This window comes from Pseudophryne corroboree, chromosome 1 (assembly GCF_028390025.1).
Source record: "Pseudophryne corroboree isolate aPseCor3 chromosome 1, aPseCor3.hap2, whole genome shotgun sequence".
Lineage (NCBI taxonomy): Eukaryota > Metazoa > Chordata > Amphibia > Anura > Myobatrachidae > Pseudophryne > Pseudophryne corroboree.
The window spans coordinates 130,090,907-130,109,744 of NC_086444.1; the positions used below are offsets into that span (position 1 = coordinate 130,090,907).

General features: G+C 50.2%; 1 protein-coding gene across 1 annotated transcript in view; it reads left to right on the plus strand.

Annotated features, from left to right (window-relative positions):
* Window positions 1-17,674: 17,674 nt before the first annotated feature.
* Window positions 17,675-18,838, plus strand: part of ZSWIM6 (zinc finger SWIM-type containing 6) — a 199,711-nt gene continuing 198,547 nt past the window's right edge. Inside the window, exon 1 of the mRNA XM_063962936.1 lies at window positions 17,675-18,594. Within this exon, the coding sequence (XP_063819006.1) occupies window positions 18,066-18,594 (529 nt within the window). The 5' untranslated portion in view covers window positions 17,675-18,065. The remainder of the gene's footprint in view (window positions 18,595-18,838) is intronic.

Below are 18,838 nucleotides of genomic sequence, written 5' to 3' on the forward strand. Positions count from 1 at the left end.
GTATCACTTTACCTTATAAACGTTACTCCTCACAGTAGAGCCCCTTATTCACATTACATCACACTGAATTGCTCCTTATTCACATTACACCACACCCTATTGCTCTTTATTCATATTAGATGACACAGTGGTGCCCTTTCTATACGCAACGCCACATAGTAGAACACCTTATACACATAATGCCACACATTAGTAATGCATTTATACACATAATTCCACACAGTAATGCACCTTACACATATGAGACACATTATTAATGTCCTTATAAACATAATGTGCCTTACACATTATGACAACCTTTATTAATGCCCTTTTACACATAATGTCCCTTACACATATGCCACACATTACTAATGCCCTTATACACATAATGACACACATAGTGCCCCCTACACATTTGCTGCACATTATTAGTGCCCCTATATACATAATGACACACATACAGTAGTACCTTGTTACACATATGCTGCACATTATTAATGCCCTTATACACATAATGACACACATAGTGGCCCTTTACATATATGTTGCACATTATTAATGCATTTTTACATGACACACATAATGCTCCTTACACATATTCCGAACACTACTGCACAACCAACCCACTCACATGCACACAGCACTCAGACTTCCACTAACACTGTGACCTTTGCCTCTGCTTGGATACAGATGTGTCCTCATAAATCTTGCCTCAATGCTAACATCGGATACCTTTTTGTAAATGAAAATGCATCTTATTTCTTTGCATTGCTATGTGGCTAGGATGCACAAGCAGCTTCTGCTGATTAAAATGATATGCAGCATGCCTATGTGTGAGACTGTGGCTGTATCTGATTATGAAATGCTACACATAGAATATAGGCATGCCGCATATCATTTTAATCAGCAGAAGCTGCTGATGCCCCTAGGCATATCAAATGCCCTAGGCAATTGCCTAGTTTGCCTATGCCTATGGCCGGCTCTGGGCTGGCCTCCACTGCAATTACTGTCCCTCTCTCTACAGCAGCCTGGTCCATTTAGCTCCGCCCCTTCCGTCCCATTTAGCTCCGCCCATTCTGTCCAGTGTAGCTCTGCCCCCTCCTCTGATCCATACACAGGCCGCTGTCTCACACGTGAGGGGAGGGAAGGAGGCTTTTCATGCTGCCAGTGCTGCTGCCTGTCATACAATGACAGGCACAGCCAGTGTCGGACTGGGGCATGTAGGGCGCACCAGGGGAATGCAGTGGTAGGGGCCCATGTTAGGGGTGTGGCCAGTCTGCACTTCATTGGTTTAACTAACCATTAGCGAGTGCAATGTCGGGGCCCCTTCATAAATATATACAGAAAATTCAGATGCTGCATGCATGATAACATACCAGATTAATAACAGATTAATAACAGCAATGCATTGTAAAAAACACATCATAGCTCAGTATAATGTAACATATGTATAATGTATAATTCAAGTGCACAGTCTGGAACCTGATCCTTAGAGCAGGAGGTGGGCCCCCAGGCAGTAGGGCCCACCGGTGGTTTCGCCTGTACCCCTGTGGGCCAGTCCAAGCCTGGGCACAGCAGCAGCAGGCGGGACAGGACGGTGCAGCAGCAGGGAAGGGATGCAGAGCAGGGGGAGCGCCTCTCCGTCCCAGTGCCTCCCTGAACTACATCCCTTCGCTGAGCGGGTAGCGCCGGGCCTGGGTGGGGGTCACCAAATAACAGCCTTTCCCTCGGGTGACAAAAATCCTAGTTTCTGCCCTGCTGCAAACACCTCTGAATCAGGCTGTATATTGTAGCTGCCTACATCAATTGCTTATAGTAGATTAAAAACATACTAGCTGCAGATGACTATTACCAAATGAAAAAAATAAACAATAAATGCAATATTAACAGAATTTTCTAAAATAAAGTATTATAATTATGCTTTAAATATGAAGAAGATCTGTTCTATTAAGGGTTCAGGTGTGTCTCCAGATTCCATATGCAATTATTCTTCATCAATGTTATACTTGAGTCCACCCACAGGATGCAGTGTATTCGTTCAAATGGAATAATTAACCCTGCAGCTTTGATCTCCGGGAGTTTGGCAGAAAATGAGAAAACAGGAGGGATTTCAGGATTCCAGAGTATTACATCTATAAAATCTCTCCTCCAGACAGAAGAAAGGACAGATCTTACATTTATTTCACTACTGTGCCACGTCTTTTGTCTCCGGATATCTCAGTTATATACTGTAGAACTAAAAGGTACATGTATGACGCCTCTTTTACTGCATGTAATAGCAGCATCAGGAACTATGGCCCTCATTCCGAGTTGTTCGCTCGCTAGCTGCTTTTAGCAGCTTTGCACACGCTAAGCCGCCGCCTACTGGGAGTGAATCTTAGCTTTGCAGAATTGCGAATGAAAGATTCTCAGAATTGCGAAAAGAAATTTCTTTGCAGTTTCTGAGTAGCTCGAGACTTACTCTGCCACTGCGATCAGTTCAGTCAGTTTCGTTCCTGGTTTGACGTCACAAACACACCCAGCGTTCGCCCAGGCACTCCCCCGTTTCTCCAGCCACTCCCGTGTTTTTCCCAGAAACGGCTGCGTTTTTTCACACACACCCGTAAAACGGCCAGTTTCCGCCCAGAAACACCCACTTCCTGTCAATCGCACTCCGATCACCAGAACGAAGAGATTTCTTCGTTAAGCCGTGAGTAAAATCCAAAACTTTTTATCAAATTTACTTGGCGCAGGCGCACTGCGAACGTTGCGCATGCGCAGTTTGCGACTAATCGCACCGATGCAAAGAAAAATAACGAGCGAACAACTCGGAATGAGGGCCATTGAACTCAATTCTGATGAGTTTTGTGATGTGCCTAAAACGGAGCCGACAACTACACAGAGTTGAGGCCTCTATTTTTGTTGCTGGAAACAGCATGCAGCCTATTAATGTTCTAGGGACATGGGAAGCCGATGGTTGGCAACTATCAGTCTTCCTGAACTGACGGAAATGTTTTCTCCATTTAATATCGGGTTTGCGATTGTTGCCACCATTGCATGTTCGTTTACAATGCCCATCCGATGGTTATTCTGTCCATGTTCTAGTAAATGGCGACCTCTGATGCAGAGCCGGTCTTAGGCATAGGCAAACTAGGCAAATGCCTAGGGCATTTGGAATGCCTGGGGGCACAAGCAGATTCTGCTGATGATATGCCGTATGCCTATATTCTTTGTGTGACTGTGGCTGTATCTGCATACGAAATGCTATGTTACAGTGTATTCCTGGAAATCACTGTAATGTAGCATTTTGTAAACAGATACAACCACAGTCACACATAGAATATTGGCATGCTAATTATCATTTTATCAGAAGAAGCTGCTTGTGTGTCCTGGTCACATAGCATTGAAAATAAGACGCATTGTCTGCAAAAAAAGGTGCAGAGCTGGACAGTAGCTGTATGACGTATTGAGACATGTATGAGGACATATCTGTATCCAGCAGAGGTCACAGCGTTAGCGGCTGTGTGAGTGCTGTGTGTGGGTAGGTTCATTGTGAAATAGTGTTCGGCATATGTGTAAGGGGCATTATGTGTGTCATGTGTATAAATACATTAATAATGTGCGACATATGTGTAAGGGGCATGATGTGTGTCATGTATATTAGGGCATTAATAAAGGTTGGCCTAATGTGTAAGGTGCATTATGTTTATAAGGACATTAGTAATGTGTGTCATGTGTAAGGGGCATTACTGTTTGGTATTATGTGTATAAAGACATTACTAATGTGTGGCATTATGTGTATAAGGTGCTCTACTGTGTGGCGTAATGTATAGAAAAGCTACTACTGTGTGGTCTAATGTGAATAAAGAGCAATTCAGTGTGATGTAATGTGAATAAGGAGCACTACTGTGATTAGTAATGTATATAAGTTAAAGTGGTACTACTGTGTGATGTAGCGTGAATAAGGGATACTATTGCATGATATAATGTGAATAAAGTTGCACTACTGGATGGCGTAATTTGAATTGGGTGTACTATTGTGTGGTAATGCCCCTTTCGAAAAGAACACGCCCTTTTTAGGCTGTATGCTGAATGTGCGCACTGTTCCTATTTAAAATATAGGGGGTAGGAACACCAAAATGAGGACTGCTATGACTGAGGGGGAATGTTGCTGGGAAAGGGGTGCAGGGTCAGAGGGTAAACTAGCAGCAGTGCTAGGGGGCACCAGCCAAAATCTTGCCTAGGGCATCATATTGATTAGGGCCGGCTCTGCTCTGAGGTCTGACTTATATTCATTAAGTACTCATTTCTAGGAAATTGATAGGATGCATTCTCATGATATTTGTTCAGCCTGCAACAGTTTGTGTTGGAAAAAAATTCATAAGAGGTGAAAGGAATCAGGCCTTAGGTCCACAGGAGATCACAGCAGGAGATCCAGAGTATGGAGAGCCTGATTATGAGTTGCATGCAGTGTCAATGCCACATGTAGTGTCCCAGTCGTGCAGCACATGTAACTCACAATCAGTCACAGAATCCGGCAAATATTGTATTTTTTTATCATTAAATTACCCGAAAAATTTGATTCTTAGTTGTAGGTAAAGTTATCTTTTGAGGTGCAGTGTATACAGAAATATGAGGTTTTGTGTCTTAGTGTAAATGCCTCGTTAGGTAATGCGCTTATTCCCATTTTCACAGAGGTGACCTATACTGCGGAAACCTTTGCAACAATCAGGCCCAGATAAACAATACATTGTGCACTGATGTGTGCGTCAGGGACACTGAGCCACAATCACAAATAACTAATTGCACAGTGCACGTCTCACTGAATCAATGAATAAAGTTAGTGTTGGACACCATGGAGATAGCCATACGTATTGGCCTCTGCGTTATTACAGTACAGGTTCCTAGGAAACACCATTTACATGGCAGATTACTTTGCAAAAGGCTTTCTCCACATTAAGCTAAAAATTAACTATGTCCTGGTGTACAAGAAGCAATGTGCAGCGAATTGAAGTTACCATTACAATTCATCAGCCTACCCCCTAATACATGGCAGACTCCAATGGTTAAATGGATGGCAGAGCCTCTAGGGATGATATATTACTATGTCATTCATTTTTAACTTTGTGAAGGGACCTGTTAAGGCTTTGCAGCTTTGGAATAAGCCCTCAACTCAACCTATTGCTATTTTAATTTAAAACCCTACAGCACTGTGCTTCCTCTGTACTATGCGCCCATACTAAAAATAAGATTTTACTTACCGATAAATCTATTTCTCGTAGTCCGTAGTGGATGCTGGGGACTCCGTCAGGACCATGGGGATTAGCGGCTCCGCAGGAGACAGGGCACAAAACTAAAGCTTTAGGATCAGGTGGTGTGTACTGGCTCCTCCCCCTATGACCCTCCTCCAAGCCTCAGTTAGGATACTGTGCCCGGACGAGCGTACACAATAAGGAAGGATATTGAATCCCGGGTAAGACTCATACCAGCCACACCAATCACACCGTATAACTTGTGATCTGAACCCAGTTAACAGTATGACAAACGTAGGAGCCTCTGAACAGACGGCTCACAACAATAACAACCCGATTTTTTTGTAACAACAACTATGTATAAGTATTGCAGACAATCCGCACTTGGGATGGGCACCCAGCATCCACTACGGACTACGAGAAATAGATTTATCGGTAAGTAAAATCTTATTTTCTCTGACGTCCTAAGTGGATGCTGGGGACTCCGTCAGGACCATGGGAATTATACCAAAGCTCCCAAACGGGCGGGAGAGTGCGGATGACTCTGCAGCACCGAGTGAGAGAACTCCAGGTCCTCCTCAGCCAGGGTGTGCCCCTGACCAAGTAGCAGCTCGGCAAAGTTGTAAAGCCGAGACCCCTCGGGCAGTCGCCCAAGATGAGCCCACCTTCCTTGTGGAATGGGCATTTATATATTTTGGCTGTGGCAGTCCTGCCACAGAATGTGCAAGCTGAATTGTACTACACATTCAACTAGCAATCGTCTGCTTAGAAGCAAGAGCACCCAGTTTTTTGGGTGCATACAGGATAACAGCAAGTCAGTTTTCCTGACTCCAGCCGTCCTGGAAATCTATATTTTCAGGGCCCTGACAACATCTAGCAACTTGGAGTCCTCCAAGTCTCTAGTAGCCGCAGGTACCACAATAAGCTGGTTCAGATGAAACGCTGACACCAACTTAGGGAGAAACTGGGGACGAGTCCGCAGCTCTGCCCTGTCCGAATGGACAATCAGATATGGGCTTTTGTGAGACAAAGCCGCCAATTCTGACACTCGCCTGGCCGAGGCCAGGGCCAACATCATGGTCACTTTCCATGTGAGATATTTCAAATCCACAGATTTGAGCGGTTTAAACCAACGTGATTTGAGGAATCCCAGGACTACGTTGAGATCCCACAGTGCCACTGGAGGCACAAAAGGGGGTTGTATATGCAGTACTCCCTTGTCAAATTTCTGGACTTCAGGAACTGAAGCCAATTCTTTCTGGAAGAAAATCGACAGGGCCGAAATTTGAACCTTAATGGACCCCAATTTGAGGCCCATAGACACTCCTGTTTGCAGGAAATGCAGGAATCGACCGAGTTGAAATTTCTTCGTGGGGCCTTCCTGGCCTCACACCACGCAACATATTTTCGCCACATGTGGTGATAATGTTGTGCGGTCACCTCCTTCCTGGCTTTGACCAGGGTAGGAATGACCTCTTCCGGAATGCCTTTTTCCCTTAGGATCCGGCGTTCAACCGCCATGCCGTCAAACGCAGCCGCGGTAAGTCTTGGAACAGACATGGTACTTGCTGAAACAAGTCCCTTCTTATCGGCAGAGGCCCTGAGTCCTCTGTGAGCATCTCTTGAAGTTCCGGGTACCAAGTCCTTCTTGGCCCATCCGGAGCCACGAGTATAGTTCTTACTCCTCTACGTCTTATAATTCTCAGTACCTTTGGTATGAGAAGCAGAGGAGGGAACACATACACCGACTGGTACACCCCTGGTGTTACCAGAACGTCCACAGCTATTGCCTGAGGGTCTCTTGACCTGGCGCAATACCTGTCCAGTTTTTTGTTCAGGCGGGACGCCATCATGTCCACCTTTGGTCTTTCCCAACGGTGCACAATCATGTGGAAAAAACTTCTCGATGAAGTCCCCACTCTCCCGGGTGGAGGTCGTGCTGAGGAAGTCTGCTTCCCAGTTGTCCACTCCCGGAATGAAAACTGCTGACAGTGCTATCACATGATTTTCCGCCCAGCGAAGAATCCTTGCAGTTTCTGTTCTCCTGCTTCTTGTGCCGCCCTGTCTGTTTACGTGGGCGACTGCCGTGATGTTGTCCCACTGGATCAATACTGGCTGACCTTGAAGCAGAGGTCTTGCTAAGCTTAGAGCATTGTAAATTGCTCTTAGCTCCAGTATATTTATGCGGAGAGAAGTCCCCAGACTTGATCACACTCCCTGGAAATTTTTTCCCTGTGTGACTGCTCCCCAGCCTTTCAAGCTGGAATCCGTGGTCACCAGGACCCAGTCCTGAATGCATAACTGTGGCCCTTTAGTAGATGAGCACTCTGCAGCCACCACAGAAGAGACACCCTTGTCCTTGGAGACAGGGTTATCCGCTGATGCATCTGAAGATGCGATCCGGACCATTTGTCCAGCAGATCCAACTGAAAAGTTCTTGCGTGAAATCTGCCGAATGGAATCGCTTCGTAAGAAGCCACCATTTTTCCCAGGACCCTTGTGCAATGATGCACTGACACTTTTCCTGGTTTTTGGAGGTTCCTGACTAGCTCGGATAACTCCCTGGCTTTCTCCTTCGGGAGAAACACCTTTTTCTGGACTGTGTCCAGAATCATCCCTAGGGACAGCAGATGTGTCGTCGGAGACAGATGCGATTTTGGAATATTTAGAATCCACCCGTGCTGTCGTAGAACTACTTGAGATAGTTGCTACTCAGACCTCCAACTGTTCTCTGGACCTTGCCCTTATCAGGAGATCGTCCAAGTAAGGGATAATTAAGACGCCTTTTCTTTGAAGAAGAATCATCATTTCGGCCATTACCTTGGTAAAGACCCGGGGTGCCGTGGACAATCCAAACGGCAGCGTCTGAAACTGATAGTGACAGTTTTGTACCACGAACCTGAGGTACCCTTTGTGAGAAGGGCAAATTTTGACATGGAGGTAAGCATCCTTGATGTCCGGGGACACCATATAGTCCCCTTCTTCCTGGTTCGCTATCACTGCTCTGAGTGACTCCATTTAGAATAGGTCTCACCGAGCCGTCTGGCTTCAGCACCACAATATAGTGTGGAATAATACCCCTTTACTTGTTGTAGGAGGGGTACTTTGATTATCACCTGCTGGGAATACAGCTTGTGAATTGTTTCCAATACTGCCTCCCTGTCGGAGGTAGACGTTGGTAAAGCAAACTTCAGGAACCTGCGAGGGGGAGACGTCTCGAATTTCCAATCTGTACCGCTGGGATACTACTTGTAGGATCCAGGGGTCCACTTGCGAGTGAGCCCACTGCGTGCTGAAACTCTTGAGACGACCCCCCACCGCACCTGTTTGTACGGCCCCAGCGTCATGCTGAGGACTTGGCAGAAGCGGTGGAAGGCTTCTGTTCCTGGGAATGGGCTGCCTGCTGCAGTCTTCTTCCCTTACCTCTATCCCTGGGCAGATATTATGGGGACGAAAGGACTGAGGCTGAAAAGACTATGTCTTTTTCTGCTGAGATGTGACTTGGGGTAAAAAAGGTGGATTTTCTAGCTGTTGCCGTGGCCACCAGGTCCAATGGACCGACCCCAAATAACTCCTCCCCTTTATACGGCAATACTTCCATGTGCCGTTTGGAATCTGCATCACCTGACCACTGTCGTGTCCATAAACATCGTCTGGCAGATATGGACATCGCACTTACTCTTGATGCCAGAGTTTCGCATATATAGAAATGCATCTTTTAAATGCTCTATAGTCAATAAAATACTGTCCCTGTCAAGGGTATCAATATTTCCAGTCAGGGAATCCGACCAAGCCACCCCAGCGCTGCCCATCCAGGCTGAGGCGATCGCTGGTCGCAGTATAACACCAGTATGTGTGTATATACTTTTTAGGATATTTTCCAACCTCCTATCAGTTGGCTCCTTGAGGGCGTCCGTATCTGGAGACGGTAACGCCACTTGTTTTTATAAGCGTGTGAGCGCCTTATCCACCCTAAGGTGTGTTTCCCAACGCGCCATAACTTCTGGCGGGAAAGGGTATACCGCCAATAATTTTCTATCGGGGGAAACCCACGCATCATCACACACTTCATTTAATTTATCTGATTCAGGAAAAACCACATGTAGTTTTTTCACACTCCACATAATACCCTTTTTTGTGGTACTTGTAGTATCAGAAATATGTAACATCTCCTTCATTGTCCTTAACAAGTAACGTGTGGCCCTAAAGGAAAATACGTTTCTTTTTTCACCGTCGACACTGGAGTCAGTGTCCGTGTCTGTGTCTGTGTCGACCGACTGAGGTAAAAAGGACGTTTTAACGCCCCTGACGGTGTTTTAGACGCCTGGACAGGTACTAATTGGTTTGCCGGCCGTCTCATGTCGTCAACCGACCTTGCAGCGTGTTGACATTATCACGTAATTCCTTAAATAAGCCATCCATTCCGGTGTCGGCTCCCTAGAGAGTGACATCACCATTACCGGCAATTGCTCCGCCTCCTCACCAACATCGTCCTCATACATGTCGACACACAAGTACCGACACACAGCACACACACAGGGAATGCTCTGATAGAGGACAGGACCCCACTAGCCCTTTGGGGAGACAGAGGGAGAGTTTGCCAGCACACACCAAAAACGCTATATTATACAGGGACAACCTTTATATAAGTGTTTTTCCCTTATAGCATTTTAATATATATATACATATCGCCAAATAAGTGCCCCCCCTCTCTGTTTTAACCCTGTTTCTGTAGTGCAGTGCAGGGGAGAGCCTGGGAGCCTTCCCACCAGCATTTCTGTGAGGGAAAATGGCGCTGTGTGCTGAGGAGAATAGGCCCCGCCCCCTTTTCGGCGGGCTTCTTCTCCCGTTTTTCTGAGACCTGGCAGGGGTTAAATACATCCATATAGCCTCCAGGGGCTATATGTGATGTATTTTTAGCCAGAATAAGGTATTATACATTGCTGCCCAGGGCGCCCCCAGCAACGCCCTGCACCCTCCGTGACCGTTGGTGTGAAGTGTGTGACAACAATGGCGCACAGCTGCAGTGCTGTGCGCTACCTTCATGAAGACTGAAAAGCCTTCTGCCGCCGGTTTCTGGACCTTCAATCTTCAGCATCTGCAAGGGGGGTACGGCGGCCCGGCTCCGGGACGAACCCCAGGGTGAGACCTGTGTTCCGACTCCCTCTGGAGCTAATGGTGTCCAGTAGCCTAAGAAGCCAATCCATCCTGCACGCAGGTGAGTTGAACTTCTCTCCCCTAAGTCCCTCGATGCAGTGAGCCTGTTGCCAGCAGGACTCACTGAAAATAAGAAACCTAAAAACTTTTTCTAAGCAGCTCCTTAAGAGAGCCACCTAGATTGCACCCTGCTCGGACGGGCACAAAAACCTAACTGAGGCTTGGAGGAGGGTCATAGGGGGAGGAGCCAGTACACACCACCTGATCCTAAAGCTTTAGTTTTGTGCCCTGTCTCCTGCGGAGCCGCTAATCCCCATGGTCCTGACGGAGTCCCCAGCATCCACTTAGGACGTCAGAGAAATGAAGAGCGCTAATTAGGTCTTTTCTAGAAGTAGACGGACCCCTTGGATTCATACTTAGCTACTGTGCCTATCTTGCCAACAGCAGATCTGTGAAGGGGAAAGTCCATCTGGGATAGGGATGGACGTCGATGTTGATGGTTTAACACCATCAATTTTTTATTCTGATAGTACGGATGGTGTAATGGTTAGCATTACTGCCTCACAGCACTGAGGCCATGGGTTCGATTCCCACCATGGCCCTTACTGTGTGGAGTTTGTATATTCTCCCCGTACTTGTGTGGGTTTCCTCCGGGTACTCCGGTTTCCTCCCACAATCCAAAAATATACTGGTAAGTTAATTGGCTCCCAACAAAATTAACCCTAGCGTGAATGTGTGTGTGTACATGTGGTAGGGAATATAGATTGTAAGCTCCACTGGGGCATGGACTGATGTGAATGGGCAAATATTCTCTGTACAGCGCTGCGGAATATGTGTGCACTATACAAATAACTGGTAATAATAACAATAATAATGGTAGCTTTTGTCAACATTCGATGGCAGCTGCCACTAAATAGTGAGGCAGTAATTGCCATCCGATGCTAAATTACAGGTAAATTCAGCTGTTTAACATCAAGGTCAGCCGCGAGTCACTATTGTGCATATGCAAACATGTTTTAAGTTTTGACGGTGGAATCCCAGTCATCATTCGATGGCAGGCTTCTGATGTCCATCCCTAATCTGGGAAAGCTGGGGACGTGATGCCAGGGCCGGACTGGCCATCTGGCACTTATGCAACATGCCAGAAGGGCCGATGGCCAGGTGGGCCGGTCTGTCAGCTGCAACCCCTCCCTCTTGACACTCCCACCTCCTCGCTGCGGCCGCTGTGCTCCGCGTAAAAGTCCTCTCCGCTCTCGTCCCACCTTCCCAGAATGCCGATGGGGGTGCGACGTCATCGCGCACAGCATTCTGGGAACAGCCGCGGTGATGGGAAAAGGCCGGGGAGCAGCAGCAGCAGCCGCCCCAGCATGGCGTGTACTACACGCAAGGACCATGTCTGCTGCCTGCCTGAGCTACTGAGGAGGAGTCCCGCCACCATGCAGATCCCGGCCCCAGCAGCAGCACACACATGGCCAGCTGCAGCATCAGCACTGCAGGGAGAGTGCTGGCCAAGGTGACAAGGTGAGTGCGAGTGTATACATGCACTGGCTGATTCCTCCCTCTGTCTCTCTGTCCTCACCCCCCCCCCCCCAACCCCTCTCTCTCTCTCTTTCTTTTGTCCTCACCTCTCTCTCTCTTTTGTTCTCACCCCCCCTCTCTCTTGTCCTCACCTCTCTCTTTTGTTCTCACCCCCCCTCTCTCTTGTCCTCACCTCTCTCTTTTGATCTCACCCCCTCTCTTGTTCTCACTTCTATCTCTTTTGTCCTAACCCTCTCTCTGTCTCTTCACCTCTCTTTTCCTCACCCCTCTCTCCCATCCACATCCCTCTCTTTCTTTTGTCCCTACCCACTCTTTTTTGTCCCCACCCCCTCTCTTTTTGTACACACCCCTCTCTCTTTCTTTTGTCCCTACCCCCTCTCTTTTTGTACACACCCACACTCTCTTTGTTTTGTCCTCACTCCCTCTTTTTTTGTCCACACCCCCTCTCTCTTTCTTTTGTCCTCACCCCCTCTTTTTTGTCCCCACCCCCTCTCTCTTTCTTTTGTCCCTACCCCCTCTCTTTTTGTACACACCCACACTCTCTTTGTTTTGTCCTCACCCCCTCTTTTTTTGTCCACACCCCCTCTCTTTGTTTTGTACTCACCTCTCTTTAGTCCTCACTGCCCCTCCCTCTAGTCCTTACCTCTTTCTGTCTCTTTCTTGTCCTCGCCTCTCTCTTTTGTTCTCACCCCCCCCCTCTCTTGTCCTCGCCTCTCTCTATCTCTCTTTTGTCCTCACCCTCTATTTTCCTCCCCCCTCTCTCCCATCCACATCTCTCTCCTTCTTTTGTCCTCACTCCCCCTCTCTCTAGTCCTCACTTCTCTCTATCTTTTATCCTCACCTCTCTCTCAGCTTTACCACCTCTTTTGCCCTCACTTCTCTCTATCTTTTATCCTCACCTCTGTCTCAGCTTTACCACCTCCAGAGGCGTAACTAGGGTTTTCGGAGCCCAGGGCAAGATGGAAAATGGCGCCCCCCCCCCCCCCCCCCAAAAAAAAAACATACAAAAAGAAGCACGTGCGCGCGCCAAAGGCGCGCGTGCCGAAAAAATGGGCATGGCCACACACCAGAAGGGGTGTGGCCACTGAAAATGGCCCACAGTGCCAGTCACATTGCCCCACAGTGCCAGTTACATTGCCCCACAGTGCCGGATACATGCCCCACAGTGCCGGATACATGCCCCACAGTGCCAGTTACATGCTCCACAGTGCCAGATACATGCCCCAAAGTGCCAGTTACATGCCCCACAGTGCCAGATACATGCCCCTCAGTGCCAGGCCCCACTCAGTGCCAGTTACATGCCCCATTTGGTGCCAGTTACATGCCCACAGTGCCAGTTACATGCCCCACAGTGCCTGATACATGCCCCACAGTGCCAGTTACATGCCCCACAGTGCCAGATACATGCCCCTCAGTGCCAGGCCCCACTCAGTGCCAGTTACATGCCCCATTTGGTGCCAGTTACATGCCCCATTTGGTGCCAGTTACATGCCCCACAGTGCCAGATACATTGCCCCCCAGTGCCAGATACATTGCCCCCCAGTGCCTGATACATTGCCCCACAGTGCCAGTTACATGCCCCACAGCGCCAGTTACATGCCCCACAGTGCCTGATACATTGCCTCACAGTGCCAGATACATGCCCCACAGTGCCAGGTCCCACTCAGTGCCAGTTACATGCCCCACTTGGTGCCAGATACATGCCCCACTTTGCCGCTGGACCCCCCCCCCCCCCCCCGTGCCACCGGACCCCCCCCCCCGTCACTTACCGGCCGGTGGCTTCTTGTTGCTATGTGAGGGGAGGAGAGCGCAGCGCAGCGCCTCTCCTTCCCCTCGCCGCTCCAGGTCTCCGGCGGCTGTCTGGCGCCGGTTCGCTAGCCAATCAGAGCTCGCGGACCGGCAGCCAATCAGGAGCCGGTCCGCAAGCTCTGATTGGCTAACGCCGGAGACCGGACACAGCAGCGCTGCTGGCAGCGCTGCTAGTGCTGGCAGCGGCGGTGAGGGGAGGGAGAGACGCTGCGCTCTCCTCCCCTCACATTTAGGGTTGACGGGGGCAAGTGGGGCATGATGCCCTGGACGCCGGTGGCGCCCCCCTCTCCTGGGCCTGCCAAGGCGCCCAGGGCACGTGCCCCACTCGCCCTACCCTAGATACGCCTCTGACCACCTCTTTTGCCCTCACTTCTCTATCTCTTGTTTTCACCCCCCTTTTGCCTCACCCCTCTCTCTCTATCGTCATAGCACAGAGCAATCTTGGAGCGACTATGGGGGAGAGAAGTCCTAGGAGCAGCAGCACGGCGTCCGCCCACAATCACCCAGTTTACAGCCTGCCTGAGCCCCTGGCCCTGAGGTTGAGACACGCCACCCATGCAGTCCTGGAACCCGGCCACAGCAGCACAACAGCACATGGCCAGCTGCAGCATCAGCACTGCCTCCCACCAAGGTGAGTATGGGTATACCCATGCCATGGCTGTCTGTCTCTCATTCTCTCTCTATTGTTCTTACCCTCTCTCTCTCTCTCTCTCTCTCTCTCTGTTCTCACCTCTCACTCTCTTGTCCCCACCTCTCACCCCATCCCTCTCTTGTCCTCACCTCTCTCCCGTCCTTTGTCTTCTGCCCTCACCTCTCACTTTCATCCTCACCTGTCTTTCTCTTGCCCTCACCCCTCACTCTCTCTCAAGTCCCGACCTCTCTCTCTCTGTCTGCACCTTTCTCACACTGTCTTTTGTCATCACCTTTCTCTCTCTATCTCGTCCTCACCTCTCTTGTCCTCACCTCCCTCCCTCTCTTTCTTGTCCACACCTCTCTCACGCGCTCTCTCTCGTTCTCACCTCTGTCTCTCCTGTCCTCACCTCTTTTACTCTCTTCTGTCCTCACCTCTCTCACTCTCCCTCTCGTCCCCACCTCTCTTTTGCACTCCCCTCTCCCTCTCTCTCATGCCCTCACCTCTCTCTCAGGCCTTGACCTCTCTCCTACGGGTGGTCTTCTGTTTGCCGGCGGTCGGGCTCCCGGCGCTCAGTATACCGGCGCCGGGAGCCCGACAGCCGGCATACCGACACTTATTTTCCCTCGTGGGGGTCCACGACCCCCATAGAGGGAGAATAAAATAGTGTGGCGCGCGTAGCGCGCCACCGTGCCCGTAGCGTGGCGAGCGCAGCGAGCCCGCAAGGGGCTCATTTGCGCTCGCCAAGCTGTCGGTAAGCCGGCGGTCGGGCTCCCGGCGCCGGGATGCTGGTCGCCGGGAGCCCGACCGCCGGCCAGCCGTAGTGAACCCTCTCCTACTTGTCCTCACCTCTCTCTCTCTCTCTCTTGTCCTCACCCCTCTCTTTCTCGTCCTCTTGTCCCCACCTTTCTCTCTCTTGTCCCCACCTATCTCTCTCTTGTCCTCACCTCTCTCTCTCTTGTCCTCACCTCTCTCTCTCTTGTCCTCACCTCTCTCTCTCATTCTCTGTTTGGCTTTAAAATATAGATTGCCTTGCTCTAGATGGGTGTACAGTGAGGAGCTAAAGTGGACAGACCTGTGCTCTCAGTCCTTCTCTGCACCTCCACCAGCTCCCACAGCCTTCTCCTCCGCACCATCTTCGAGGCCCACAGCTTCCTCCGCCCACGCCGACCACAGCCTCCTCATCCACCACAGCATCCTCTGCTAAATAGGTAATCTTACCCTGCTGCCTTTCTCTCTCTGTCCCTATGTCCTTGCTGTTACTTTCCCTGTCCCTCTGTCACTCTCCCTGTCCCTATGTCCTTGCTGTCACTTTCCCTGTCCCTCTGTTACTCTCCCTGTCCCTATGTCCCTGCTGTCACTTTCCCTGTGCCTCTGTCACTCTCCCTGTCCCTATGTCCCTGCTGTCACTCTCCCTGAATTTTGTCTCATTCCATGTGGCATAATGTGAATTTCGGCTCATTCTGTGTGCTATAATGTGAATTTCGGCTCATACCGGGTGCTGTAATGTGAATTTCGGCTCATACCGGGTGCTATAATGTGAATTTCGGCTCATACCTTGTGGTATAATGTGAATATTGGCTCATACTGTGTGGTATAATGTGAAAGAGGCACCAGTACTAGATAGTATAAGGGGTCCTACTATTGTGGTGCATAATTTGAATAGGGGGTATATGGTGTGGTAAACTACACTGAAGGACACGCCCCTTTTGAGTGACCACACCCCCTTTTCCGGAGCGCGAGCGCCTTAGGCGCGCGCTTAATTACAACCTTCACTTTTCCATACCCCCTATGTCCACTTCAACCACTGGTTGTGTGTATTTTAATAGAGAATGATGTACCCTTGAATGTTGTTATAATATTAATTATATTTGTAAGAGCATAGATTAAGAAGTAGGAGGAGTCAGGAATAGTAAGGGGAGGAGTCGCCAAGGTGGGCCTGTGTGCTTCAAAAATGCCAGGGCCTATTTTTAGTCCCAGTCCGGCCCTGCGTGATGCTGTTGATTGCATCATCATGAGCCGCACCACTGGGTCATCCATTCCCTCCATTTCACTGGAGAAGTGGGCAAGTTGTGGGGGGGCAGGATAGCGCCCTCAAAATATAGAGGTCTCCTGGAAGCATCTGACTGGAGCGTAGGCTAATATGCTACGATGGCAGATGAAAATTTCATAGAGAAATATCGTCTCTTTCCTGCAAAGATGTGTTAATGCGTATCCCATGAGCTGTGATGGCATATTTAATAACAGGATTTAAAACTAGCCTGAATTCCATTTATGTAAAATATGGCATTTGTAACTACGGGGCAAATGTACCAAGCGGTTATAACCCATTTTTTCTGCATTTGTGCTGAAAAAAGGAGTTATTACCTCTCCCTCATAATATAGTAAAAGGCAGACCATGGAGAAATCAGAGATTCTCTAGTGGTGCGGTGGTTTAATAATGGCGCCAACATCCTTTTTGTTGCTTGTCTAGTTACACCAAGTGCCATCTGAAGGTGGCACTATGCTCACTTACATGTCCTACCAGTGGACTTCCTCATGAATGCGCTGTCCACTCTTGATGAGATCTTGGCAATGTGGCCCCCGGGAGCCATTCCATATAACATCAGCACTAGGCTGATATCATACAGATGGGAAAAAGACCACCGCAGAGGTGAGTTACTGTAACACCTCTCTGGTGACTCTCTTTTTCATACATCTCAGCGCCAAGACATCCTGCATTGTCGTGACAAGCTGTGATGTAGGATCTCTATCAGAACAGTGATAACTGACTTTATAACGGGGGTAATTAGTCCTGGGAATTTAACTCATCGTCCTAGAGACTGGGGGCTTCGGTACTCTGCAATTCATCAGCTAAATAGGAGTGTGCTGTTCAGGAACACCCGCGTGCCGTGTAACCATCTGAGCAGTGAATATTGTTAGAAATGATTGCAAGCTCATATGGCAGCTTAGATCATGTTAGATGTAGGCATCAGCCTCACAGTATGACAGCTATGTGTGGAACATTGACATAATAACACAGCAACATGGCAACTAAGGGGATCCATGAGGCTTGCTGTGGCCTCTCAGGAGAGGTGAGTGCCGGAATGGGGGTGGTGAGCCTCCCCTCCCTGTGTCAGCAGCACTCCCCCCTCTCTCTCCCCTGTCTCCCTCCCTCTCTTCCTGACTGCCACATTTCTTTTGTTTTGAAAGAGGCCGTGACGTCACCAGCAGCCGCCTCCAACACAGGGACTCCCAGCCAGCCGAGGTCACAAGGTTCAGCGGGCCACGCCCACCCTCACCGGGGCCACGCCTACCACGGCTTCCGCACAACGCTGCGTGCGCCCCACTCTCCCGTCAGCAGCCGCGCCGCCCCCGGTCACGTCCGACTTCAAAAGGCGATAGAAGAGAACTTCAAAGTGCAGCCCGACCTCTCCTTACCCCAACCCCTCCCACTCCCGTTCTCCTGTGTCCCAGACCTTCGCCAGCCTCACTCCCGCTACCTTATGTTTCCGATAGGGGATGATTTGCATAGACACGCCTATATGTGTGAGGTCACGATATTTACTCATTCTCAGTTCTCAGTCTCTGGCTGGCCGAGTCCGGGCTGAGTGGGCGTGGTCACAGTGACAAGTGGGCGTTTGGCATGGGGCGTGTACCGACTGCTGTCGATTGGACTCCTCCCCCGGTTTATAACGCACGGCCACTTCCGCTGGCGGCTCAGAAGCGGTGCGATCATGGCGGAGCGCGGTCAGCAGCCACCCGCTAAGCGGCTCTGCTGCAGACCAGGCTTCGGCTCGGCTTGCAGGCCGGGTCAGCGGGCAGGCGGAGCCCCGTGCGGGGCCGGCGGTTCGGCCCATGGCCTGTCAGGGAAGACCCAGAACCCGGAGTCCCTGCTGGACATCGCGGCCCGCAAGGTGGCGGAGAAGTGGCCCTTCCAGCGGGTGGAGGAGCGCTTCGAGAGGATCCCGGAGCCCGTGCAACGCCGCATTGTCTACTGGTCCTTCCCCCGGAGCGAGAGGGAGATCTGCATGTACTCGTCCTTTAACACGGGAGGGGAGGACGGGGCTGCTACGGGCGGGGTGACGGCCGCAGGGGTGACGGCCGGGGGCGCGGCAGGGGCGGCCACCGTAGCGGCCACAGCGGCTGTGGCGGCGGTGGCCGCAGCAGTGTCAGCTGGGGAGAGCAGCGACGAGAACCGGCTCCCCTTCCGCCGGGGCATCGCTCTGCTGGAGGGCGGCTGCGTGGACAATGTCCTGCAAGTGGGTGAGTGCCCCCTTAATATAGCCTAGGAGACCCCCCCCCCCCTCCCTGTGGGGGGGGGGGGGGTCCTTCTCTTCTTACCCCTTTCTCTATCCAAATGTGTCACCCCCCCCCCCCCCCCTACATCCTGTCACCCCCCTCTATGGGTGGGGGTCCCCCTTTTCTGCTTACCACCCCCTCCCCACCCCAGTATGTGTCACCCCCCCTTTTCTACACATGACAGGGGAGGAAATGTATGCTGAGAACA